The sequence below is a fragment of the Thalassophryne amazonica genome, unplaced genomic scaffold, assembly GCF_902500255.1.
Source record: "Thalassophryne amazonica unplaced genomic scaffold, fThaAma1.1, whole genome shotgun sequence".
NCBI classification, from domain to species: Eukaryota; Metazoa; Chordata; class Actinopteri; order Batrachoidiformes; family Batrachoididae; genus Thalassophryne; species Thalassophryne amazonica.
The window spans coordinates 87,851-114,633 of NW_022986266.1; the positions used below are offsets into that span (position 1 = coordinate 87,851).

General features: G+C 41.3%; 1 protein-coding gene across 1 annotated transcript in view; it reads left to right on the forward strand.

Moving 5' to 3' along the window:
• LOC117505900 overlaps positions 1 to 22,173 on the forward strand; it is a 62,711-nt gene extending 40,538 nt beyond the window's left edge. Inside the window, exons 4-5 of the mRNA XM_034165434.1 lie at positions 11,792 to 11,888; positions 21,581 to 22,173. Of these exons, the coding sequence (XP_034021325.1) occupies positions 11,792 to 11,888; positions 21,581 to 21,911 (428 nt within the window). The 3' untranslated portion in view covers positions 21,912 to 22,173. The remainder of the gene's footprint in view (positions 1 to 11,791; positions 11,889 to 21,580) is intronic.
• The last annotated feature ends 4,610 nt before the right edge of the window (positions 22,174 to 26,783 follow it).

The following is a 26,783-nucleotide window of genomic DNA, read 5'->3' on the forward strand; positions in this document are numbered from 1 at the left end:
AGCTTAAGCAGGAATGTTCTTAGGTCCAGGAATTAAAGTTCACTGTCTAGGAAATAATGTTCTCTGTTCAGGAATTGTTCACAGTTCATGAATTATCTTCAGAGGTCAGGTGCTGCGCGTCTTGTGACGCAGTTCCAATTAAGCAGGAGTTGACTTTAGAAACAACTTGGAAAGTTCTTAGCTGTTCTGCATCAGAGCTCATACAGTTCTTGGAAACAGTTCTTGGTACTAGTTCTTGGAAGCAGTTCTTAATACATGCACAGTCACAAAGAGGAGCAGTGTGAGAACGGGATGTCACAGACATGCAGGAAGTTAACTGAACGTGGGCAGAGCTGTGCACTTCAGAAGCAGAGAGCAAAGTGTCTGGAAACACAAAAGGATCAACGAGCTCAAATACAGGAATTAGAGATGGCCAAGTTACCTAGAGATAAGCTATGGGAAGCTCAGACGTCGGAGCGCATGGAAGCGGCAGGAATGATTGTGTACAATCTGGCATGGTCAAGGACATGGATTCAACATGGAAGGCTCACAGAAGAGCTGACTTCGGCCTGTCAGGGTCACAGAACAAAGACTCTGGCAAAGACTGAGCTCAGAGCTGGGTTTAAGTAGCCAGCTCCTGATCAGGAGCTCATGAGTGCCAGCCACGAGGAGAAGATGAGCTGCAGGTGTTCCTTAGCTCTACAGTGCGCCACCTGGAGGAAAACAGACAAACTACACACAAGAGGTTAAAAAAAGTGAAGGAGAGAGGCAGACAAAGGCAGACCATGACATTTATAGTTCATTTGGTTTAGTCAGTATCATGTTGCTGTTACCACAAGTGTTAAGTGTCATATTGCCGTTACCATGAGTGAAAACTGTGCTGTACATCAACTGTACATCAATTTGACCAGTTAATGCTTAGCCTAGGTTCGTGTGTCATACAGCACACTGACAAAGTGAGGAACCTTGGGGTAATTTTTGATCCTACATTGTCCTTTGACCTCCACATTAGAGAGGACTGCTTTCATCCAACTGAAATATAGCGAAGATTCGTCCCATCCTGTCTATGGCTGATGTTGAGACTCTGATACATGCGTTTGTCTCTTCTAGATTGGACAACCACAGTGTTCTATTTTCTGGTTTACCACAGTCCAGCATTAGGGGTCTCCAATTGGTTCAGAATTGCTGCAGCCAGACCTTTGACACGAAACAAAGTTTGACCACATTACACCCATTTTGGCATCTCTTCACTGGCTTCCTGTCCCAGTGAGATCAGATTTTAAGGTTCTGCTACTAGCCTATAAAAGTGTTCACGGACTGGCACCTCCCTACCTAGCTGACCTAATTAAACCCTACGTACCAGCCTGGGCTTTGCGTTCTCAGGCTGCAGGACTACTTTGTGTCCCTAAGGTGAATAAGAAGTCTGCGGGTCACAGAGCTTTCTCTTATCGTGCCCCTGTTCTGTGGAATGATCTCCCTGCATCAATAAAACAGATTCAGTTGAGACTTTCAAGTCCAGATTAAGACGCACATATTTTCCCCTTTGTATGGCTAGCATACTGGCATAGTATGTTTCTATGCTTTCTACTCTTTTAATTAATTTTAGTAGTAAACGGAGCGTGCCGCGATCTCAACTTTACCTAAATTCTGGGTCTTTTAGTGAAGCATAGGGCTAGTGGCCAGCGATCACTTTAATATTTCTTATGTTTTTCTTGTTGCTTAATGCTGACAAATTATACTGTATTTGTTGTCTTTCTGATCATTTATCATTTCTGTCATTTATGTCTGTATCATGGCCCAAACAGATTGTCACCCCTTTGAGTCTGGTCTCCTTGAGGTTTCTTCCTCAGAGGGAGTTTTTCCTTACCACTGCTGCTCTGGGGGTTAGTAAGGTTAGACCTTACTTGTGTGAAGCGCTTTGAGGCAACTTTTCTGTGATTTGGTGCTATATAAATGAAAATAAATTGAAATAAATATATAACCCACATATCCCACTCATCTGGAACTATTCCAGTCAGATATATCTTATATAAAATCTAGATCTTGCAGTTGCTTTTTATTTTTATCCCATGTATGAAAATCAAGATCTTATTCTAGCATATTCTGAATTTGTAAACATATTTATCAATATATACAACAAAAGTTGGCCAATTATACAGTATAGTAAAAATAATAAATATAAAGCCAACCCATGAATAACAGAAGGTCTTCAAAAGGCTTGCAAGAAGACAGATATACTATATAGAGAATTCATTAAAAGTAAATCGAGAGGCAGAGATTAAATATAAGAAATATAAAAACAAATTAACAACTATTATGGAAACTATTATGCAAGTGATACCTTTATTTAAATCTGATAGCCAGCATCTTTTTATTCACTACACGCTTGTGTCTCTATTGTCACAATTTTCAAAGATACTGGAAAAACTTTATAACAGATTGGATAAATTTATAGAGTAACACAACTTGCTTGATGACAGTCGATACGATTTTAGAGTGAAAAGATCCACGATCAAAGGGAAATAGTAGCAGGTTTATTCATTGACCTAAGAAAATCTTTTGACACAATAGATCACAACATATTTCAAAAGATGGAACTGTATGGAATCAGAGGGGTGGCTCTGAACTGGATTAAAGTGACTTACAAAACCGGAAACAGTTTGTTAAACTCTGGGACTACTGTTCGTATATCTGGACATTGTTTGTGGGCTTCCCCAGGGTTCTGTGTTGGGACCAAAATTGTTTTTGTACATCAATGATTTATGCAAAGTTTCAGATCTGTTTAAAGCAGTTCTCTTTGCAGATGATACAAACCTGTTTTGTTCAGGAGAAAATTTGCAACAATTATCTGATTTAAAAACTGATATGATAAAGTTAAAGAGATGGTTTGATATTAATAAAATATCACTACATTTGTCTAAAACTAAAATAATATTATTTAGAAATTTAAAAAGACATATATATATATATATATATATATATATATATATATATATATATATATACACAGTAGTGTTTTGTTTTGGAGTGGCCTGCCCAATCCCTGGACCTAAATCCAATTGAGAACTTGTGGGGTGACATCAAAAAAGCTGTTTCTGAAGCAAAACCAAGAAATGTGAATGAATTGTGGAATGTTGTTAAAGAATCTTGAAGTGGAATAACAGCTGAAAGTTGCCACAAGTTGGTTGACTCTATGCCTCGCAGATGTGAAGAAATCATGAAAAACTAAATACTAAACTAACTAAATACTAGTTTAGTGAATCACAGGATTGTTAAAAAAGCAGTTTGAACATAATAGTTTTGAATTTCTAGCGTCAACAGCAGATGCTACTATTATTATGAACACCCCCTTTTCCACTTTTTTTTTACTAATAGCCCAATTTCATAGCCTTAAGAGTGTGCATATCATGCTTGGTCTTGTTGGATTTGTGAGAATCTACTGAATCTACTGGTACCTTGTTTCCCATGTAACAATAAGAAATATACTCAAAACCTGGATTAATCTTTTTAGTCACATAGCACTACTATTACTCTGAACACTACACTATGACTGATGAAGAAAGATGAGTTTGTGCTTTATGTGTTGCTACACTAGATTCAAAGATTCAAAGAAATTTATTATCATATGCACAATATAGAACATGAACATGTTTCCTGCACAATGAAATGTGGCTACTGCATTTAACCCAATCCTAATTGCCAGTAGGAGCAGAAGTCGCCATTAGGCGCCCGGGGACCAGCTCCAGATGTACATCCCTGCCTTGGTCAACAGCAGGGCTGAGCAAACCAACACCGACCCATAACAAACAACACACACACAACACATAGGCCGGCCCGGTACATAAAACATATATGAAAGCAAAACACGAGGGAAAAGGAGAAGAAAAAAACCCTCATAGCTGCTGCATTACACAGCAGCAATGAGGAAAAAAATCCCCATCAGCACAGAAAAACAAAAATCACAGAGACAAAAACATGGATACAGGACGACAACCGAGATTTGAAAGGACCAGTTTATCAGAACACTCCGGAGGCAGCCTGTTTGGCGCCGTCAACGTCCTTGTCCGACAATCCTGGAGGGGGAGGGAGCAGCCCTGCACAGTCTGAGCAGTCCTGAACAGTTCTAACAGAGCTGGAGAAGCTGAGGGGAGGGGGGAAGACCAGGGAGCGAGGCTTAAGTGTTGATCTTCTGAGGAGGTTTTATCACAGCGACCTTGAAGTGCAGCTGTATTTGGGGAAGCCAAATGAATAGCCAGATTAGCAGATGCCTGAAAGATTCCACAGTTCTGAGAACAGAGTGGCTCTCAATGCATCTGAATGTAGAATGTGGTCTTCACAGACGGTCATAGCAGGTTTCCAGGGCCGCAATCCTGCTCGAGATGTTTTCCAACGCGCGGTGAACCCCCGCCGACTGTGCAGCCACTGCCTTCCCAATCGAATCAATCATGTAGGGCAGCCTGGAAGGACCAATCAAAGCTGCTTCCACTTTCTTGATTTTCCGGTAAACCAGCAAAGTGCCCGCTCCACACATCAGAAAGCCGGTCACCACCAAGCCGAATATGTACACATCTTCAACGTCCTCCACAGAAAGCATGTAAAGGCACATGATCTGCCATCTCCTCCACGAGTCCATCACGTAACCCATCACATGCATCACAGCTGTATGTTGTTTGAATGTTGTTGGCTTATGGCAGCTTGTATGTTTAAGGTGAGTACATATTATGTTATTTTTCTTTTCTTTTCTTTTTCTTGTTGGTCCAAATAAATCATTATCATTCATTCATTCATTTTAATTTATTAAGCTCTTACTGTTCTCTGTTCAGTTTGTACTTATTTTATTTTATTGATATCCCAGTGTAAATTGTACATATATAAACTACACACTTATTGCTACTTACATTAATTGATGATATTATAATGTCTTTACAATCTGTACATGTTTAATCGATCTCCTCAGTGTTTTATCCTCACATGGACCACAGTGGAAATACAACCCCTGGCAAAAATTATGGAATCACCGGCCTCGGAGGATGTTCATTCAGTTGTTTAATTTTGTAGAAAAAAAGCAGATCACAGACATGACACAAAACTAAAGTCATTTCAAATGGCAACTTTCTGGCTTTAAGAAACACTATAAGAAATCAGGAAAAAAAAATTGTGGCAGTCAGTAACGGTTACTTTTTTAGACCAAGCAGAAGGAAAAAATATAGAATCAATTCTGAGGAAAAAATTATGGAATCATGAAAAACAAAAGAACGCTCCAACACATCACTAGTATTTTGTTGCACCACCTCTGGCTTTTATAACAGCTTGCAGTCTCTGAGGCATGGACTTAATGAGTGACAAACAGTACTCTTCATCAATCTGGCTCCAACTTTCTCTGATTGCTGTTGCCAGATCAGCTTTGCAGGTTGGAGCCTTGTCATGGACTATTTTCTTCAACTTCCACCAAAGATTTTCAGTTGGATTAACATCCGGACTATTTGCAGCCCATGACATTGACCCTATGTGTCTTTTTGCAAGGAATGTTTTCACAGTTTTTGCTCTATGGCAAGATGCATTATCATCTTGAAAAATGATTTCATCATCCCCAAACATCCTTTCAATTGATGGGATAAGAGAAGTGTCCAAAATATCAACGTAAACTTGTGCATTTATTGATGATGTAATGACAGCCATCTCCCCAGTGCCTTTACCTGACATGCAGCCCCATATCATCAATGACTGTGGAAATTTACATGTTCTCTTCAGGCAGTCATCTTTATAAATCTCATTGGAACGGCACCAAACAAAAGTTCCAGCATCGTCACCTTGCCCAATGCAGATTCGAGATTCATCACTGAATATGACTTTCATCCAGTCATCCACAGTCCACGATTGCTTTTCCTTAGCCCATTGTAACCTTGTTTTTTTCTGTTTAGGTGTCAATGATGGCTTTCGTTTAGCTTTTCTGTATGTAAATCCCATTTCCTTTAGGCTATTTCTTACAGTTTAGTCACAGACGTTGACTCCAGTTTCCTCCCATTCGTTCCTCATTTGTTTTGTTGTGCATTTTCGATTTTTGAGACATATTGCTTTAAGTTTTCTGTCTTGACGCTTTGACGTCTTCCTTGGTCTACTAGTATGTTTGCCTTTAACAACCTTCCCATGTTGTTTGTATTTGGTTCAGAGTTTAGACACAGCTGACTGTGAACAACCAACATCTTTTGCAACATTGCGTGATGATTTACCCTCTTTTAAGAGTTTGATGGGGATGAAAATTTACAGGGTGATTCCATAATTTATTTATTATTTATTATTATTATTATTATTATTATTATTATTATTATTATTATTATTATTTTCTGCAAAATTAAACAACTGAATGAACATCTTCTGAGGCTGGTGATTCCATAATTATTGCCAGGGGTTGTAAGCCTTTATGTTTTATTGTGTCATCTGTGTATCACTGATAGTCACCTTACTGATTTTACAAAAATGAACTTAGTCAATTCTATAAATACTGATGATTTCTGTTTTACTCTAAATACTATTTTATCTGAGGGAACAAGGCTGTCCACATTATTAGACTGAGAACTGTTCGACACAGCAGCCAAGAGTCAGCTGGTCTCCGGTGACAGCGGTCACCTGTACCATCCTGTCAGCCGCCGTCTGGCAGAATGCCGCCTGTGAGGCCTCGCGGTTGATCCCAGATATCCTGGACATCTTCATGATGCAAGAACTAACAATGTGCACAGTTCTGAAACTACCAAACTTTTATGTCACTTTAAATCATAAAACCTTGCTGGTGATTTTTCACACAGTTTTGGCAGCTTGATAGAAACTGAAAGCAGGTGTGAGGTCCTTCATGAGGCCTCTCATATTTTCTTTGATTTATGCGGACTGAAATAAATGATGCATATTTCATCGTATTGACTGTGTGATACCTCAGTGATATCAAAATAATTTATGACTGAAAATAAAATGTGAATTGTTCTTAACAATGAGTTTTGTTGTTCAGTAAAGACCGTGGTTCTTCTAGAACAATATCAGGATCTTCAAGACTGATGTCAGATAATATTTCTTTGAAATCCTGGGAAAAAAAAAATAGAAATTGCTCCAGTGAGGCCAGCAACCTTCTGATATCACACACATCTCTGCATGTTGCTGCTGGACTAAAATCCCCCCCTCCATATATATATATATATATATATATATACACTCAACAAAAATATAAACGCAACACTTTTGGTTTTGCTCCCATTTTGTATGGGATGAACTCAAAGATCTAAAACTTTTTCCACATACACAATATCACCATTTCCCTCAAATATTGTTCACAAACCAGTCTAAATCTGTGATAGTGAGCACTTCTCCTTTGCTGAGATAATCCATCCCACCTCACAGGTGTGCCATATCAAGATGCTGATTAGACACCATGATTAGTGCACAGGTGTGCCTTAGACTGCCCACAATAAAAGGCCACTCTGAAAGGTGCAGTTTTGTTTTATTGGGGGGGATACCAGTCAGTATCTGGTGTGACCACCATTTGCCTCATGCAGTGCAACACATCTCCTTCGCATAGAGTTGATCAGGTTGTCAATTGTGGCCTGTGGAATGTTGGTCCACTCCTCTTCAATGGCTGTGCGAAGTTGCTGGATATTGGCAGGAACTGGTACACTCTGTCGTATACGCCGGTCCAGAGCATCCCAAACATGCTCAATGGGTGACATGTCCGGTGAGTATGCCGGCCATGCAAGAACTGGGACATTTTCAGCTTCCAAGAATTGTGTACAGATCCTTGCAACATGGGGCCGTGCATTATCCTGCTGCAACATGAGCTGATGTTCTTGGATGTATGGCACAACAATGGGCCTCAGGATCTCGTCACGGTATCTCTGTGCATTCAAAATGCCATCAATAAAATGCACCTGTGTTCTTCATCCATAACAGACGCCTGCCCATACCATAACCCCACCGCCACCATGGGCCACTCGATCCACAACATTGACATCAGAAAACCGCTCACCCACACGACGCCACACACGCTGTCTGCCATCTGCCCTGGACAGTGTGAACCTGGATTCATCTGTGAAGAGAAACCTCTCCAACGTGCCAAACGCCAGTGAATGTGAGCATTTGCCCACTCAAGTCGGTTACGGCGACGAACTGGAGTCAGGTCGAGACCCCGATGAGGACGACGAGCATGCAGATGAGCTTCCCTGAGACGGTTTCTGACAGTTTGTGCAGAAATTCTTTGATTATGCAAACCGATTGTTCCAGCAGCTGTCCGAGTGGCTGGTCTCAGACGATCTTGGAGAGAACATGCTGGATGTGGAGGTCCTGGGCTGGTGTGGTTACACGTGGTCTGCGGTTGTGAGGCTGGTTGGATGTACTGCCAAATTCTCTGAAACGCCTTTGGAGACGGCTTATGGTAGAGAAATGAACATTCAATACACGAGCAACAGCTCTGGTTGACATTCCTGCTGTCAGCATGCCAATTGCACGCTCCCTCAAATCTTGCAACATCTGTGGCATTGTGCTGTGTGATAAAACTGCACCTTTCAGAGTGGCCTTTTATTGTGGGCAGTCTAAGGCACACCTGTGCACTAATCATGGTGTCTAATCAGCATCTTGATATGGCACACCTGTGAGGTGGGATGGATTATCTGAGCAAAGGAGAAGTGCTCACTATCACAGATTTAGACTGGTTTGTGAACAATATTTGAGGGAAATGGTGATATTGTGTATGTGGAAAAAGTTTTAGATCTTTGAGTTCATCTCATACAAAATGGGAGCAAAACCAAAAGTGTTGCGTTTATATTTTTGTTGAGTGTATATATATATATATATATATATATATACACACACAGTGAGGAAAATAATTATTTGAACACCCTGCGGTTTTGCAAGTTCTCCCACTTAGAAATCATGGAGGGGTCTGAAATGTTCATCTTAGGTGCATGTCCACTGTGAGACATAATCTAAAAAAAAAAAAAAAAATCCGTAAATCACAATGTATGATTTTTTTTAAATAATTTATTTGTATGTTACTGCTGCAAATACGTATTTGACCCCCTACCAACCAACAAGAATTCTGTCTCTCACAGACCTGTTAATTTTTCTTTAAGAAGCCCTCTTATTCTGCACTCTTTACCTGTATTAATTGCACCTGTTTGAACTTGTTACCTGTATAAAAGACACCTGTTCACACACTCAATCAATCACACTCCAACCTGTCCACCATAGCCAAGACCAAAGAGCTGTCTAAGGACACCAGGGACAAAACTGCAGACCTGCACAAGGCTGGGATGGACTACAGGACAACAGGCAAGCAACTTGTAAAAGACAACTGTTATGATTATTAGAAAGTGGAAGAAACACAAGATGACTGTCAGTCTCCCTCGGTCTGGGATTCCATGCAAGATCTCACTTTGTGGTGTAAAGATGATTCTGAGAAAGCTCAGAACTACACAGGAGGACCTGGTCAATGACCTGAAGAGAGCTGGGACCACAGTCACAAAGATTACATTAGTAACACATGATGCTGTCATGGTTTAAAATCCTGCAGGGCAGCAAGGTCCCCCTGCTCAAGCCAGCACATGTCCAGGCCCGTTTGAAGTTCACCAGTGACCATCTGGATGATCCAGAGGAGGCATGGGAGAAGGTCATGTGGTCAGATGAGACCAAAATAGAGCTTTTTGAAATCAGCTCCACTTACCATGTTTAGAGGATGAGAACAACCCCAAGGAAACCATCCCAACCGTGAAGCATGGGGGTGGAAACATCATACTCTGGGGGTGCTCTTCTCCAAAGGGGACAGGATGACTGCACCGTATTGAAGGGAGGATGGATGGGGTCATGTATTGAGAGATTTTGGCAAACAACCTCCTTCCCTCAGTAAGAGCATTGAAGATGGGTCATGGCTGGGTCTTCCAGAATGACAATGACCCCAAACACACAGCCAGGGCAACTAAGGAGGGGCTCTGTAAGAAGCATTTCAAGGTCCTGGAGTGGCCTGGCCAGTCTCCAGAATCTGAAAAAATAAAAAATCTTTGGAGGGAGCTGAAACTCCAAACCTGACAGATTTGGAGAAGATCTGTGGAGGAGTGGACCAAAATCCCTGCTGCAGTGTGTGAAAACCTGGTCAAGAACTAATGGAAACGTCTGACCTCTGTAATTGCAAACAAAGGCTACTGTACCAAACATTAACATTGATTTTCACAGGTGTTCAAATACTTATTTTCCTCACTGTATATATATATATATATGTATATCATTTTTTTTTTCAGGCTGTAATTTTTTTTTCTTCCCAAACTAGAGTTTATTTATGTTTGAGAGGTCACTCTCACATTTTTGAGGTGCAGAGAGTGCTCTCAGACTGCAGGCTTACTTGTAGTTCCTAGGGTTTGTAAGAGTAGAACGGGAGGCAGAGCCTTCAGCTTTCAGGCTCCTCTCCTGTGGAACCAGCTCCCAATTCAGATCAGGGAGACAGACACCCTCTCTACTTTTAAGATTAGGCTTAAAACTTTCCTTTTTGCTAAAGCTTATAGTTAGGGCTGGATCAGGTGACCCTGAACCATCCCTTAGTTATGCTGCTATAGACGTAGACTGCTGGGGGGTTCCCATGATGCACTGTTTCTTTCTCTTTTTGCTCTGTATGCACCACTCTGCATTTAAACAGCATGTCTTTTTCCTGGTTCTCTCCCTCAGCCCCAACCAGTCCCAGCAGAAGACTGCCCCTCCCTGAGCCTGGTTCTGCTGGAGGTTTCTTCCTGTTAAAAGGGAGTTTTTCCTTCCCACTGTAGCCAAGTGCTTGCTCACAGGGGGTCGTTTTGACCGTTGGGGTTTTACATAATTATTGTATGGCCTTGCCTTACAATATAAAGCGCCTTGGGGCAACTGTTTGTTGTGATTTGGCGCTATATAAAAAAATTGATTGATTGATTCCAGAAAATATTTTTTTCAAATAGAGTTGTAACTTTGTGGAACAGCCTCACTCATCATGTGCTAAACGCTCCAAGTGTTTTTACTTTAAAGAAATACTATGATTATTTTTAGTTTGATTTTTGATTGACGACTTTATTATGGTGTTTGATAACTTTTACTGTGCTATTTCTGAGTTTTATATGGTTATATTTGAGTTTTACTATGATGCTTTTTTAAATGATGAATGATGTGTAATGATGTGTACGTTTTCTGTATTTTTATACACATTCTATGAATAATGATTGGTCGTGATTTTCCACCACAGTTGCTGACGGTCTGCATGCTGCTCTTATCAATAATATTAAGTTTTCTCCCAAATATGATTTCAAATCAACAAGAACTTCATTCAAGCTGCACTTTGAACATACTTCGAGGGGATAACTTGTTGAAGCCACGACAGAAAATGCAAGAAAACACACCGAAGCTGTGCTTTAAAAGCACATCTGGTGTTACTGCTGGCAGATGACTGGAAGTGAAATGACCCCAACTCTCACGGCCGAGTGGCTCAAATCTCGGGGTCACAAACAGAACTCAATGGAACGAGACCTTGAGTTGGCATTCCATCTCTCTACTTCTATGTGCAAATGAAGTGTATTTAACAAAAGAGGAGCAGCCAGAGTATCTGATTGGTCGTCTCACTTCTGTCCATCGTATTCTGTCAAAGTAAAAACTGTGCTGCAGTTTGTTTGGCTGTAAAAAGTAAAAACAAACACTCCTGATGTACATTTCCAAACTGTCAGTTCCATCAGTGCAGTAACTTCCTGTAGTCAGGTTACTCTGCTGCTTTATCTTTATTTTCATGAATGTTCTTCTAAATTCTATCAATTTCACTGATTCTTTGCAGACATGCAGCAGTCGGTGATTAAAGAAGAAATTATTCCTGAACAGCAGTTGTGTAATCTGAATGCTGACCAGGGGGACATAAAAGAGGAACAAGAGAGGCTCTGGATCAGTCAGCACGGACAGCAGGTCCACCAGCTGGAGGAAGCTGATGTCACCAAGTTCCCGTTCACAGCTGTGAAGCCTGAAAAACCAGAGTCACCACAGCTTCATCAAAGCCAGAGTGATGAGAGCACAGAGGCTGAGCCTGCAGCCAGCAGCTCGACGGTCCACAGAACACTGACAGCACAAGCTGATGGAGAGGACAATGGAGGACCACAACCAGCCAGCACCTCAGGTCCAAACAGTCCTTTACAAACAGAGACCAGTGACAGGAGCTCCCGTTTGTGTCCATGAGTGTTTCCCTGCATTCCTCTTCCCCGGTGTGTGTGCAAGGCTTCAATTCTACAACACTAAGGCAGAGTAATATTAAATACTTTATTAGTATTATTATTACGAGTAGTAGTAGTAGTAGTAGTACAACCCCTGGCAAAAATTATGGAATCACTGGCCTCGGAGGATGTTCATTCAGTTGTTTAATTTTGTAGAAAAAAAGCAGATCACAGACATGACACAAAACTAAAGTCATTTCAAATGGCAACTTTCTGGCTTTAAGAAACACTATAAGAAATCAGGAAAAATATTATGGCAGTCAGTAACGGTTACTTTTTTAGACCAAGCAGAGGAACAAAATATGGAATCACCCTGTAAATTTTCATCCCCAAAACTAACACCTGCATCAAATCAGATCTGCTCGTTGACATTGACCCTATGTGTCTTTTTGCAAGGAATGTTTTCGCAGTTTTTGCTCTATGGCAAGATGCATTATCATCTTGAAAAATGATTTAATCATCCCCAAACATCCTTTCAATTGTCCAAAATATCAGTGTAAACTTGTGCATTTATTGATGATGTAATGACAGCCATCTCCCCAGTGCCTTTACCTGACATGCAGCCCCATATCATCAATGACTGTGGAAATGTACATGTTCTCTTCAGGCAGTCATCTTTATAAATCTCATTGGAACAGCACCAAACAAAAGTTCCAGCATCATCACCTTGCCCAATGCAGATTCGAGATTCATCACTGAATATGACTTTCATCCAGTCATCCACAGTCAATCAATCAATCAATCAATTTTTTTATATAGCGCCAAATCACAACAAACAGTTGCCCCAAGGCGCTTTATATTGTAAGGCAAGGCCATACAATAATTATGTAAAACCCCAACGGTCAAAACGACCCCCTGTGAGCAAGCACTTGGCTACAGTGGGAAGGAAAAACTCCCTTTTAACAGGAAGAAACCTCCAGCAGAACCAGGCTCAGGGAGGGGCAGTCTTCTGCTGGGACTGGTTGGGGCTGAGGGAGAGAACCAGGAAAAAGACATGCTGTGGAGGGGAGCAGAGATCAATCACTAATGATTAAATGCAGAGTGGTGCATACAGAGCAAAAAGAGAAAGAAACAGTGCATCATGGGAACCCCCCAGCAGTCTACGTCTATAGCAGCATAACTAAGGGATGGTTCAGGGTTACCTGATCCAGCCCTAACTATAAGCTTTAGCAAAAAGGAAAGTTTTAAGCCTAATCTTAAAAGTAGAGAGGGTGTCTGTCTCCCTGATCTGAATTGGGAGCTGGTTCCACAGGAGAGGAGCCTGAAAGCTGAAGGCTCTGCCTCCCATTCTACTCTTACAAACCCTAGGAACTACAAGTAAGCCTGCAGTCTGAGAGCGAAGTGCTCTATTGGGGTGATATGGTACTACGAGGTCCCTAAGATAAGATGGGACCTGATTATTCAAAACCTTATAAGTAAGAAGAAGAATTTTAAATTCTATTCTAGAATTAACAGGAAGCCAATGAAGAGAGGCCAATATGGGTGAGATATGCTCTCTCCTTCTAGTCCCCGTCAGTACTCTAGCTGCAGCATTTTGAATTAACTGAAGGCTTTTTAGGGAACTTTTAGGACAACCTGATAATAATGAATTACAATAGTCCAGCCTAGAGGAAATAAATGCATGAATTAGTTTTTCAGCATCACTCTGAGACAAGACCTTTCTGATTTTAGAGATATTGCGTAAATGCAAAAAAGCAGTCCTACATATTTGTTTAATATGCACTTTGAATGACATATCCTGATCAAAAATGACTCCAAGATTTCTCACAGTATTACTAGAGGTCAGGGTAATGCCATCCAGAGTAAGGATCTGGTTAGACACCATGTTTCTAAGATTTGTGGGGCCAAGTACAGTAACTTCAGTTTTATCTGAGTTTAAAAGCAGGAAATTAGAGGTCATCCATGTCTTTATGTCTGTAAGACAATCCTGCAGTTTAGCTAATTGGTGTGTGTCCTCTGGCTTCATGGATAGATAAAGCTGGGTATCATCTGCGTAACAATGAAAATTTAAGCAATACCGTCTAATAATACTGCCTAAGGGAAGCATGTATAAAGTGAATAAAATTGGTCCTAGCACAGAACCTTGTGGAACTCCATAATTAACTTTAGTCTGTGAAGAAGATTCCCCATTTACATGAACAAATTGTAATCTATTAGACAAATATGATTCAAACCACCGCAGCGCAGTGTCTTTAATACCTATGGCATGCTCTAATCTCTGTAATAAAATTTTATGGTCAACAGTATCAAAAGCAGCACTGAGGTCTAACAGAACAAGCACAGAGATGAGTCCACTGTCCGAGGCTATAAGAAGATCATTTGTAACCTTCACTAATGCTGTTTCTGTACTATGATGAATTCTAAAACCTGACTGAAACTCTTCAAATAGACCATTCCTCTGCAGATGATCAGTTAGCTGTTTTACAACTACCCTTTCAAGAATTTTTGAGAGAAAAGGAAGGTTGGAGATTGGCCTATAATTAGCTAAGATAGCTGGGTCAAGTGATGGCTTTTTAAGTAATGGTTTAATTACTGCCACCTTAAAAGCCTATGGTACATAGCCAACTAACAAAGATAGATTGATCATATTTAAGATCGAAGCATTAAATAATGGTAGGGCTTCCTTGAGCAGCCTGGTAGGAATGGGGCCTAATAGACATGTTGATGGTTTGGATGAAGTAACTAATGAAAATAACTCAGACAGAACAATCGGAGAGAAAGAGTCTAACCAAATACCGGCATCACTGAAAGCAGCCAAAGATAACAATACGTCTTTGGGATGGTTATGAGTAATTTTTTCTCTAATAGTTAAAATTCCACAATTGCTTTTCCTTAGCCCATTGTAACCTTGTTTTTTTCTGTTTAGGTGTTAATGGTGGCTTTCGTTTAGCTTTTCTGTATGTAAATCCCATTTCCTTTAGGCGGTTTCTTACAGTTCGGTCACAGACGTTGACTCCAGTTTCCTCCCATTCGTTCCTCATTTGTTTTGTTGTGCATTTTTCGATTTTTGAGACATATTGCTTTAAGTTTTCTGTCTTGACGCTTTGATGTCTTCCTTGGTCTACCAGTATGTTTGCCTTTAACAACCTTCCCATGTTGTTTGTATTTGGTCCAGAGTTTAGACACAGCTGACTGTGAACAACCAACATCTTTTGCAACATTGCGTGATGATTTACCCTCTTTTAAGAGTTTGATAATCCTCTCCTTTGTTTCAATTGACATCTCTCGTGTTGGAGCCATGACTCATGTCAGTCCACTTGGTGCAACAGCTCTCCAAGGTGTGATCACTCCTTTTTAGATGCAGACTAACGAGCAGATCTGATTTGATGCAGGTGTTAGTTTTGGGGATGAAAATTTCCAGGGTGATTCCATAATTTTTTCCTCAGATTTGAGTGATTCCATATTTTTTCCCTCTGCTTGGTCTAAAAAAGTAACCGTTACTGACTGCCACAATCTTTTTTTCTTGATTTCTTATAGTGTTTCTTAAATCCAGAAAGTTGCCATTTGAAATTACTTTAGTTTTGTGTCATGTCTGTGATCTGCTTTTTTTCTACAAAATTAAACAACTGAATGAACATCCTCCGAGGCCGGTGATTCCATAATTTTTGCCAGGGGTTGTAGTAGTGGTGGTAGTAGTGGTAGTAGTAGTGGTAGTGTATGCAGGATAGATCCCCTTCCTGACACAACTCCACATGACATGGAAAGTGGGTGTGAACCAGGAACGTTCCGCACTACAAGTGATGTATTGATGGAAGAAAAAAAAGTTTGAAAGCTATGATTTTCAGATTTACAACATCTAGAAATGACACACTCAAACTGCCTAAAATATTCGTCCGTGTCTGCAGACTGTGCCGTCTGTGTTTTATAGAAGTATGTCTGAAAGTAAATGTTTGCTTTTCTGATCGGGCTGGATGATCCTGTTAGAATACACAGGAGTCAGTACTTTAATGTTGCTAGCCCCCTGCACTTCCCACAATGCACTGCGGCGCCAGCAAGTTTCCAGTTTTGCAGACCAAATGGTCCCCACTAAAAATCGGTCCGCCCTGCCTTCACTGCGCATGTGTCATTTCTGAGTGTCACCAGTGTTTCTCAGATCATCACCCTGTTTCTGCTTCAAACTGCCTCCAGTCATCATCTGTCTGTGACAGATACCTGAAGCCTTTGTACAACAATCATTTCCACATAAATTCAGCATTATTTCATCAGAAAAGACTGAGGAAGTGATAAGAGCACCGCGGCTGCTGCAGCAGCGCTAACGTCATTGAAGAGCGCCAGTAACGACTCGCCAATTATCGCCTCGCTTCTACTAGAAACTACCTCGATTCTGCTTAAAACTGACTTCAGAATTATTTAAGAGGTTTTACTTTATAATTATTGTATGGCCTTGCCTTGCAATGTGGAGCGCCTTGGGGCAACTGTTTGTTGTGATTTGGCGCTATACAAGAAAAAAGTTGATTGATTGATTGATTGACTTTATCTGATGGGTAATAATAACATCATTCCCTTTGATCGCTTTGGGTGTGTAGTCTGACTCGGAGAGTTGGACTCAGTCGTGCTGCTGTGGTCCCAAATGACGCATGCGCAGTGAAGGCAGGGGGGACCATTCGGTTTGCGACGCTGGTGTCTCAAGAGTGCATGAAAACAGTGGCTAGCGAGGATGTGGATGGCGTTGATCCAGCGAGTTCACAGATGATTATGATGACACATTCTCCCAAGTTGAGAGGGTTTATCTAGAGGAGATGCAGCACCTGTGATGGACTTCTGCTGTGCCCCAATGTCCTGTTGTCCAGACTCACAAGGTTTGTTTACATTGTGCCCTGAACCGGAACTCTGCTGAAATTGACCTCTAGCGTAAGAGCGCGAGCTTCACAACTACAAAACGGTGAATAATTTAGAAATACACTAATTTTACCCGAGACCAAAATATGTCTGTCCTCAGCATAAGTACAGTCCTGTTACTGCCACAGGGAACATTCTTGGGACACAGACCTTGGACAAGTTCAAAGATAGCTAACCTTGACATTTTAAGAGGTCAAAAGGTCACATTCTGTTTCCTATTTCTATGCTCATACAGCTGAGGGTTATTTGGCACACTGCTCAGCGTGGCGCTCTCGTTGGAGTACCATCTCTGCTATTTTGGCATTCTGAGATAGCTCGCCAGACTACTTTTGCCTGATGCAGCGCTGAACGATGCTGCTGTATAAGTTTGAGTATTGACTTAGGATCATTTAGGCGTAAAAATGCACGAGATACAAAGTCCTTGTGCCAAATATACTCCTGATGTTTTTGTTACCCATGAAGCACATCGGCCGCGGGCGCGTACTAACAGAATATACAGAAATTGTATATCATTGTTTGGCCAAAATGAGAGCGTCCACTGTTGGCTTGCCATAAGTTAGTGGTGCACATGAGAGTTTGAGTAGTTTAGCATTGCTTTGTGTTTATAGTGATAGATAGGGTTTATGTGATTTGATTTATATATATATATATATATATATATATATATATATATCATGAAATAATTTCCAAAATCCACAGCAAAAAAGTGCTTTTTAATATTTTAGAATTTGTAAATGGATCAAAAAATGTGATATTTACATGCACATATTACATTCTAATAATGGCCTCTGTGCAACATAGATGGACACGATTGTGAAAAAGGCGATAACACCTTTGAAAATGAAGTTTGGCCTGGATGATGGAATGTTGAAAGGACAAAGATAACAAAAAGACCACACGCTGGAATAAGTAAATGAACATCAACGTGGTCAGCCAAAGTAAAGATTTAAATATCTTTGGTTGACCAACGGTTACGAAGATCAATCAATATGAATATACATAAGAAATCTAATCTTGACCCTAGTGTATTGAAAAACTATCGGCTGATATCAAATCTGTCATTTTGTTCTGAAAGTTCTGTAAAAAGTGGTGTCACGGCAGCTCGTGGACTATCTTACTGAGAATAATCTCTTTGAGCCACTGCAGTCTGCTTTTAGAAATTATCATTCCACAGAGACGGCTCTCACTAACGTGGTGAATGATCTTCTGCTTGCAATAGATTCAGACACCACTATGGTTCTGGTGCCGTTAAGAGCTTAGTGCTGCATTTGATACCGTGGATCATCATATCCTACCCTCACTTATGTCATGAGGGTTGGGTCATGGCCGAAAGAACTGGATTGTGGGTACAAACTACTGAAATGGGCTTCCTAAGGAGGTTGGCTGGTGTCTCCCTTAGAGATAAGGGTGAGAAGCTGAGTCATCCGTGGGGAGCTCGGAGTAGAGTTGCTGCTCCTTTGCGTTGAAAGGAGCCGGCTGAGGTGGTTCAGGCATCTGGTAAGGATGCCACCTGGGCGCCTCCCTAGGGAGGTTTTCCAGGCACGTCCACCTGGGAGGGGACCCTGGGGAAGACCCAGGACTAGGTGGAGAGATTATATCTCCACACTGGCCTGGGAACGCCTCGGGATCCCCCAGTCAGAGGTGGTTTATGTGGCCTGGGAAAAGGAAGTCTGGGGTCTGCTTGTTGGAGCTGTTGCCCCCATTACCGGATCCCGGATAAGCGGTTGAAGATGTATGTAAATAGTGTTCTTTGAGCAGTTTATTCCTGCTGGTTGAATCTGCTCTTTCTTCGTTTGAGGTGTGGCTGTCAGACTCTTTGCCGACTCGCTCCCTGCGTGCCCCCCGTCTAACTGAACTTGCAGGAGGAACATCTCCACCAGTGTCACAAAATGTGGACTAGAATGACCTGTGGACGTCTCATGAATGAGCAGATTAGTTTTCTGTTCTTGATTTACAGGATTGACTATTCTTTGTTGTATTTTGTTGTACTTTGGTGTAAGCTGTTGGTCCCCCCGCCCGAGTCTGGTCTGCTTGAGTTCTGTTGCCTACTTGCTTGTTTAAGGTGTTTGGTGAGCTCACACTGTACCCTTTTCAAGCACCCTGGGGTGATTTGTTATTTGTTGCTGTATAAAATAAATTAGATTGATTTGAATTGACGCTGCCTCCATAACGGCCCGCCGCCGCATCCCACGGCTTCTGAGTGACCGGCGCGGTGAGAGTAGCCGCTTGGCTCAGCTGCCTTCGCTCACTGTGACCGTGCCCCGAATTATGCAGAAATTTATGGCTTACAATGTCTTAAACTAAGAAGTTTGGAAAAAAATTCACCCCCCAGTACAGTTGTTTTGGAGACAGATTCTATTTATAAAGACCAAAAGCATGTTGGACATTTTGACATGGACTTGAAAATCAGGGTTTGGTGACAGTTGTTCTGTAACTGCACAGGCTGATTGATCGCCCTGCACAGGCTGATCGATCAGCCTGTTTGCCCTCGTTCCTCCTCTCTCCTAAAGTGACTCTTCAGCTTGGTCGATCTCTGCACGACGTCACTGACTCTCTCTCTCTCTTTGTGTGTGTTTAAAGGTTTTCTACAGACATGTCTAAAGTCCACCACCTGAGGGACATGCTGAAACTACGGCTCACAGCTGCTGATGAAGAAATATTGGAGCTGTTTGAAGGAGTGATCGCAGATAATAAAGAAGAAATTCATCGTTTAAAAGAACAGATCAAAGCAGTGGAAGTGCTGGCTGCTGTTTTTAATCCTCGGGTTCTCTTACACCCAGCAGGTTTGTTCAGGAAACCTTCTCTTACTTACACGTTGTTCTTAGTGATGTGAGTCTTCTGGGATTTCCCGGAACTTCACTTTCTTGGCAACATATTCCAGGTTATTTTTATTTTTCAAAGCAGTCCGGGTCAGATTTCAGATCCATATTTGTCAGAACAGTGTATTGTTTGTAAAACTGATTGGAAACATCTCAGATGAGATGTGATCGTGGATATTAAGTTTCAGGTTTTCATGTCTTCATCCAAAATGCGATACAGTGGCCTGCAAAAAGTATTCAGCCCCTTGGTATTTCACCCAATTTAACTTGTTTATGGCATTTCAAGTACCAAAAGTAAATCAGGCTTCTCATTATAAAAACTTCTAAAATTATCTTCCTTTCACAATTAAATCCAGGCTTGCATTTCAGATGTACCTTTTGGCAAATTGTAGCTGAACTTTCAGGTCTTCTTTTAATAAAACCCTCCTCTGTAACACCTCATCATGAAGCTGTATAACCAGAGATACAAAATGTAAAACATGCCCTATGCACAGTTTCTCCATGAATTCAACATGATTCAAGTTATTTCAATCAATCAATCAATCAATCAATTTTTTTATATAGTGCCAAATCACAACAAACAGTTGCCCCAAGGCGCTTTATATTGTAAGGCCATACAATAATTATGTAAAACCCCAACGGTCAAAACGACCCCCTGTGAGCAAGCACTTGGCGACAGTGGGAAGGAAAAACTCCCTTTTAACAGGAAGAAACCTCCAGCAGAACCAGGCTCAGGGAGGGGCAGTCTTCTGCTGGGACTGGTTGGGGCTGAGGGAGAGAACCAGGAAAAAGACATGCTGTGGAGGGGAGCAGAGATCAATCACTAATGATTAAATGCAGAGTGGTGCATACAGAGCAAAAAGAGAAAGAAACAGTGCATCATGGGAACCCCCCAGCAGTCTAAGTCTATTCACACAAATTGATCAAACTCTTTCTGATGAATTTACTTCAAACTGTCGTTATGAAAAAAAGCTCAGTATGACCTGAGCCTGCTCAATCTTCCTGTGACAGACTGGCGTCCTGTTCAGGGTGAACCCCGCCTCTCACCCTATGACTGCTGGCATAGGTAAAAGCCCCCCCCTCCCGAGACCCTTAATTGGAGTCATCGGATATAGAAAATGGATGGTTGGATGCTAAATTCATGTTTTATGGCTTCTTCCGTTACATAGGTGTGAAATATTCAGATGGAAAAAATTATAATCATTGAACTCCTCCATCTATGGAGGACGACAACCAGACCGTATCTTGGGACCATAGCAGTCAAATATTGCTGTGAAAAAAAAAAAAAAAAAAACTTTTACATGTGATTTTGCACTAAACGGAAATTGTCAGTATCCCACAGAAACACTGATGTCAGCACTGGGTGGAAAAATCCTTGTTACTCAATATTCATTTATCTAAGTGAATAACAAAATTTAAACCCAAATCAGTGTTGAGACACAAAAGTGACTATTGATGAATAATAGGTGCAACTTTGTGTCCAGTTTTATTCATGTTAACACACAATCAGTTGTAAGGCCCAAGCCCAGACACGTGAGGAGGGTAGGAAGAGGCGGGCCCTTCACTGTAAATTTTTGTCAAAACCTAAAACTCTGCTGCTTTATCTTTATTTTCACAAACTTTCTTCTCAATTATATCAATTTTACTGATTCTTTGCAGACATGCAACAGGAGTGTAATCTGAGTGTTGAGAAAGAGAAGAGAGACTCTGGATCAGTCAGCAGGGACAGCAGGTCCACCAGCTGGAGGAAGCTGATGTCACCAAGTTCCCTTTCACTGCTGTCCCTGTGAATACTGAAAAACCAGAGTCACCACAGCTTCATCAAAACCACAGTGATGAGAGCACAGAGGCTGAGCCTGCAGCCAGCAGCTCGACTGTCCACAGAACACTGACAGCACAAGCTGATGGAGAGGACGATGGAGGACCACAACCAGCCAGGACCTCAGGTCCGAACAGTCCTTTACAAACAGAGACCTGTGACAGGAGCTCAGACAGTTCAGAGCCTGAGCCTGACAACAGCCGTGACTGGAAGTAGACCAGAGAATGTAATTCAGGTTTTAACTGTCAGCAAGAAAGCAATGTCACGAAACAACATAGAGGACTGCAAGCAAGTGAAAAATCATATGACTGTTCTGAGTGTGGTAAAAGATTTGGACAAAAGGTCAGTATGATCAGACACATGAGAATTCATAGAGAGAAACCATCAGGACAGCATCGATTTCGCTGTCCTGAGTGTGGTACAAGATTTGGACGCAAGGGCCATCTGAACACACACATGACAATTCATACAGGACAGACACCATTTGGCTGTTCTGAGTGTGGTAAAAGATTTGGACGAAAGGGCAGTATGGTCAGACATATGAGAATTCATACAGGTCAGAAACCATTCAGCTGTTCTGAGTGTGGTCGAGGATTTGGACATCAGGGCCATTTGATCACACACATGAGAACTCATACAGGAGAGACTGGTGCTGGCTCATCCAATGGATGAGCCAGCACCAGTCTCATCCAATGGAAAAGTGACTGTCTTTTAGAGTTTAGAGTTTTCTTCTCTTCAATGGTCCAAGTAACAGTGGTGTATTTTTGTAGATTTCTTTTTGGCCTTTGAGGCTGTTGCTGCTGGAGTCCAGGATCAGAGCTATGCTGATCTGATGGGTTATCCAGTTGAGTGCTCTCGCAGGGGAGATCATTCCCTGCAGCACTAAGAGAAGTTGCACCATTACTTTCCTCACACACCCTGGTGCCTAGGCGTGATTTGGGGACCTTTTTATCCTGCGAGACATCCGGCCAGTACAATTTGCCATTTTTCGACTTTTCCATATTTGCTTTGTGGAGTTTTTAGCTAGGGTTCGTTTTCACTGAACGTCCTCATACAGAGATCTCTCCCCGCAAACCCTCTTCACAGTGGGACCGAGGACATTTGAGGCAAATGTCCAGTAGGAACTCCAACCCACCAGAAAAAAGGCAGTATTTGAGCTCATCCAATGGATGAGCCAGCACCAGTCTCATCCAATGGAAAAGTGACTGTCTTTTATTGCAAAGAGATCCTAGCAGGAAGACTTATCGAAAGAGGTGCAGTAAAACCTGATATTGTCATTTGGAACAAGCAAGAGAAGACAGCAAAAATTATTGATGTGACAGTCCCCAATGACTATGGCCTGAATAGAGCTGAAAGGGAGAAAATCACGAAATACCAAGACCTTAAAAATGATCTACGAATAACGTGGTCATTGAAAGAAATTGATATCATACCAGTCGTGGTGGGAGCAACAGGGCTTATGAAGAAGAACCTGAAGAAATATCTTGAGGCAATCCCTGGTCACCCAAGTGCCCATGAGGTGCAGATATCCGCAGTTAAAGGAACAGTTACCATCTTGAAGAGAGCCCTCGGATACAATGCCAATAATGATTAATGATTAGGATGTAACTGTAGACCCCAGGGTTGGGGCCCATTGCACTCTGTAAAAAAAGAAATTGAAGAGAAATTAAAAAAAAAAGAGAAACCATATGCATGTTCCAAGTGTTGGAAAAGAATTAGAGAGAAGAGCACTCTGATCCAACATATGAGAACTCATACAGGAGCTGACACCTGCAATGACACTAGCAAGACTGGTCAGGGAAAAATACAGCAAAAGAGAACAAAAACATCGAATGAACAGATGGAAACAGCACAAAAGGGCTGGCCGATTCCAAGAAGAACTTGAAAAAGAATACATAGACAAAGAAGGATCTGTGCGGTGGCTTACAAACAGAGAACTAGGTTTTGATGGGGAAAGAATTATAGTTGGAGCGCAAGACCAAGGACTATTAACAAATGGCTTCAAAAAAATGGCAGGAATATCACAGAATGATCAATGCCGTTTCTTTCATGCAGCTGTTGAGAGTGTAAACCACTTAGTATCAGCATGTCAGATCCTCATGGCAGACGGACATTACACAAGCCGGCATAACAAGATTTGTAAGTATTTACATTGGAAAGTATGCAAGGAACTGGAGGTGGAAGTAGAGGGACACGTTTGGGAGTATGAACCAGCACCAGTCTCATCCAATGGAAAAGTGACTGTCTTTTATGACAAAGAGATCCCAGCAGGAAGACATATCGAAGGAGGTGCAGTAAAACCTGATATTGTCATTTGGAACAAGCAAGAGAAGACAGCAAAAATTATTGATGTGACAGTCCCCAATGACTATGGCCTGAATAGAGCTGAGAGAGAGCTGAAAATCACGAAATACCAAGACCTTAAAAATGATCTACGAATAACGTGGTCATTGAAATAAATTGATATCATGCCAGTCGTGGTGGGAGCAACAGGCCTTATGAAGAAGAACCTGAAGAAATATCTTGAGGCAATCCCTGGTCACCCAAGTGCCCATGAGGTGCAGATATCCGCAGTTAAAGGAACAGTTACCATCTTGAAGAGAGCCCTCGGATACAATGCCAATAATGATTAATGATTAGGATGTAACTGTAGACCCCAGGGTTGGGGCCCATTACACTCTGTAAAAAAAGAAATTGAAGAGAAATAAAAAAAAGAGAGAAACAGTTTGGCTGTTCTGAGTGTGGTAAAGGATTTGGGCGAAAGGGTACTCTGATGAGACACATGAGAACTCATACAAGAGAGAAATCCAAGAGAGAGAAAAAAGAGAAACCATTTAGACCTGCATAAGTAACTCCACCACTCAGGAGTACAGTGAGTCTTCAATTATATACACTGTTGTTTCTCTCTATTATGCAATAATTCATGCAAGAATTTATCGGAGCTATGCAACTCTGGTCAGCTTTAATGGGGCCATTATTGTAAAGTATTTGCAAATATGCAAAAAGAAAATCTATACCCATGAGTTTAACCAGATGTTATGGTTAGGTGGTACACTGAACCAGTTGAACCCCAATAGCAGGTCAGCCCAGACAACAAAAGTGGAGTAAACAATGACAGCACTTTACAGCACTTCAGATGGGGAGGCATGATAAAACTGAGATTATCTTCGCTTCAAAAGGCAAGGTCAACAGACAAGTTCAACAGAGGAAAGTTGCCTTCTCCAAATAGGCGAGTTCCAACTGAGGAGGTCTTTTCTTCATAACAGGTGATTGCAACACAAAGACGGAAGGAAACTGAGGAGTTCCTTTTCTTCACCAAAGGTGAGTTCTAACAGAGAAAATTAATGAACTGAGGAGTTTCTTTCTTCATAGAAGGTGAATTCCAACAGAGAAACAGGTTTAAACTAGCTCTCCTTTCTTAGAAGGAGAGCTGCAAAACCAAAATTCAGAAACTAGACTGCCAGAACTAAACTGAGTACTCACAAATGTAGTGATCACAAGAAATATAGCGGTCAGGAAACCATCAACATACATGGACCCGCAAGTAGAGACAAACCAGTCACAATAAATAACCACCCCAATCAACAGGTGCAGACAATTAGACAAAAATAGGCAAGGATATAAAAGCACACCAGAGGGGGATAGAGAGCCAAACCATACAAGGAAAAACAAGATGAGAAGATAGAAAAATAATGGGAAGAAAAAGGCTGTGATAAGAACAGACAGACAGATTTGATCCCAATGAGCAATCTGGCACAAGCAAAGGAAACTGGGACTGACTGTGAAGAAAGTGTAACACATGACAGAGACGAAAGGGACACAGAGCAGGGTGGAGTGAGAGAAAGCTCACCACACACAGCAGGCAGAACAGGACAAGTGAACCACAGCCCTAAGAGGATGAGGGGGACCGGAAAAACACAACCCCAACTGGACCCTAACAAATGTGTAAAAGAAAATGATCCATGTGTGTTACCAGATCCACAAATGTGTAAAACAAAACAAACAAACAAAAAAATGTGTGTGACACACGGTCACCTGGCATAAAGGAAGGACAACGAAGCCTGGACTTGCCTTGACTTTTGAAGGGATCATTTAACCTCTTAACGCCTATTGTCACATATATGCTACAATATTTGACTCAAATATGCAACATACCAAATTGACCAGTATGCCTGTTGTCGCAAATTTGCAACATACCAGTATTATTATTATAACATAAATTCATTACCAAAATACCAAAATTACTATTTATTTTTTGTGCAAAAGTGAAATTAATAATCTCAACATTATTTACCATCTACTTAAAGGCAAAAACACACACAAAACATTTTTTTATATACAGCTATATAAATTCAGGCGTTAAGGAGTTAACCTTCATCCAGCTTCATTCCTGGAGCTGGCGCGTCCTCAAATTTTCAAACTGTTGAAAAATGTGAATGAATCCCGATGACAACCTCAAGTCATTGATGATATCTGAACGGATCAATAACTGAAGCTCCGACGAGCTGCACATAACATCTTTCTTCGCTGATGACTCATCCGTGTTTGGGATGAAAAGCAATGTTTTCATACAGCAAAATTAGTGCTAAGAATGTTTTATCAACTTCTTTAACTCTACACGTTTTAACTGTTTGTGGCTGGCCTGCGTGTGCACACACATTGTTTTATAAGACAAACATCTCATCTGTTGTCAAGGCAACCAAATCCTGCCCCTGCAGGTGCTATGGACGTGAGGACAGGGCTGGCTGCACTCAGTCTCAAACCCACTGTCAGTCACGTCATCGTGAATATTTTGTTTTGTTGTCATTTAAAGTGTCGAGGTCACGTTTGTTTTTCTTTCGTTACTTTAGGTTTTGTTTTGTTCCTTTTTGCACTCCTGATTTGCAGGCTTTTCTGTGATGGGAAAGGTGCAAGATCATCATTCGTCCACCTTTTCTCAACGATTTGTGATTTTTTTTTTTTTTTGGAGTGTTTTATTCTTCGTTCAGCTGTCGCTGTGTGACTGGGCCCTAACCAGATGTACATATGTGGAAAATAAATCTATGTGTAACCAGATCCATGAATATGTAAAAAAAAAAAAAGTGTTTG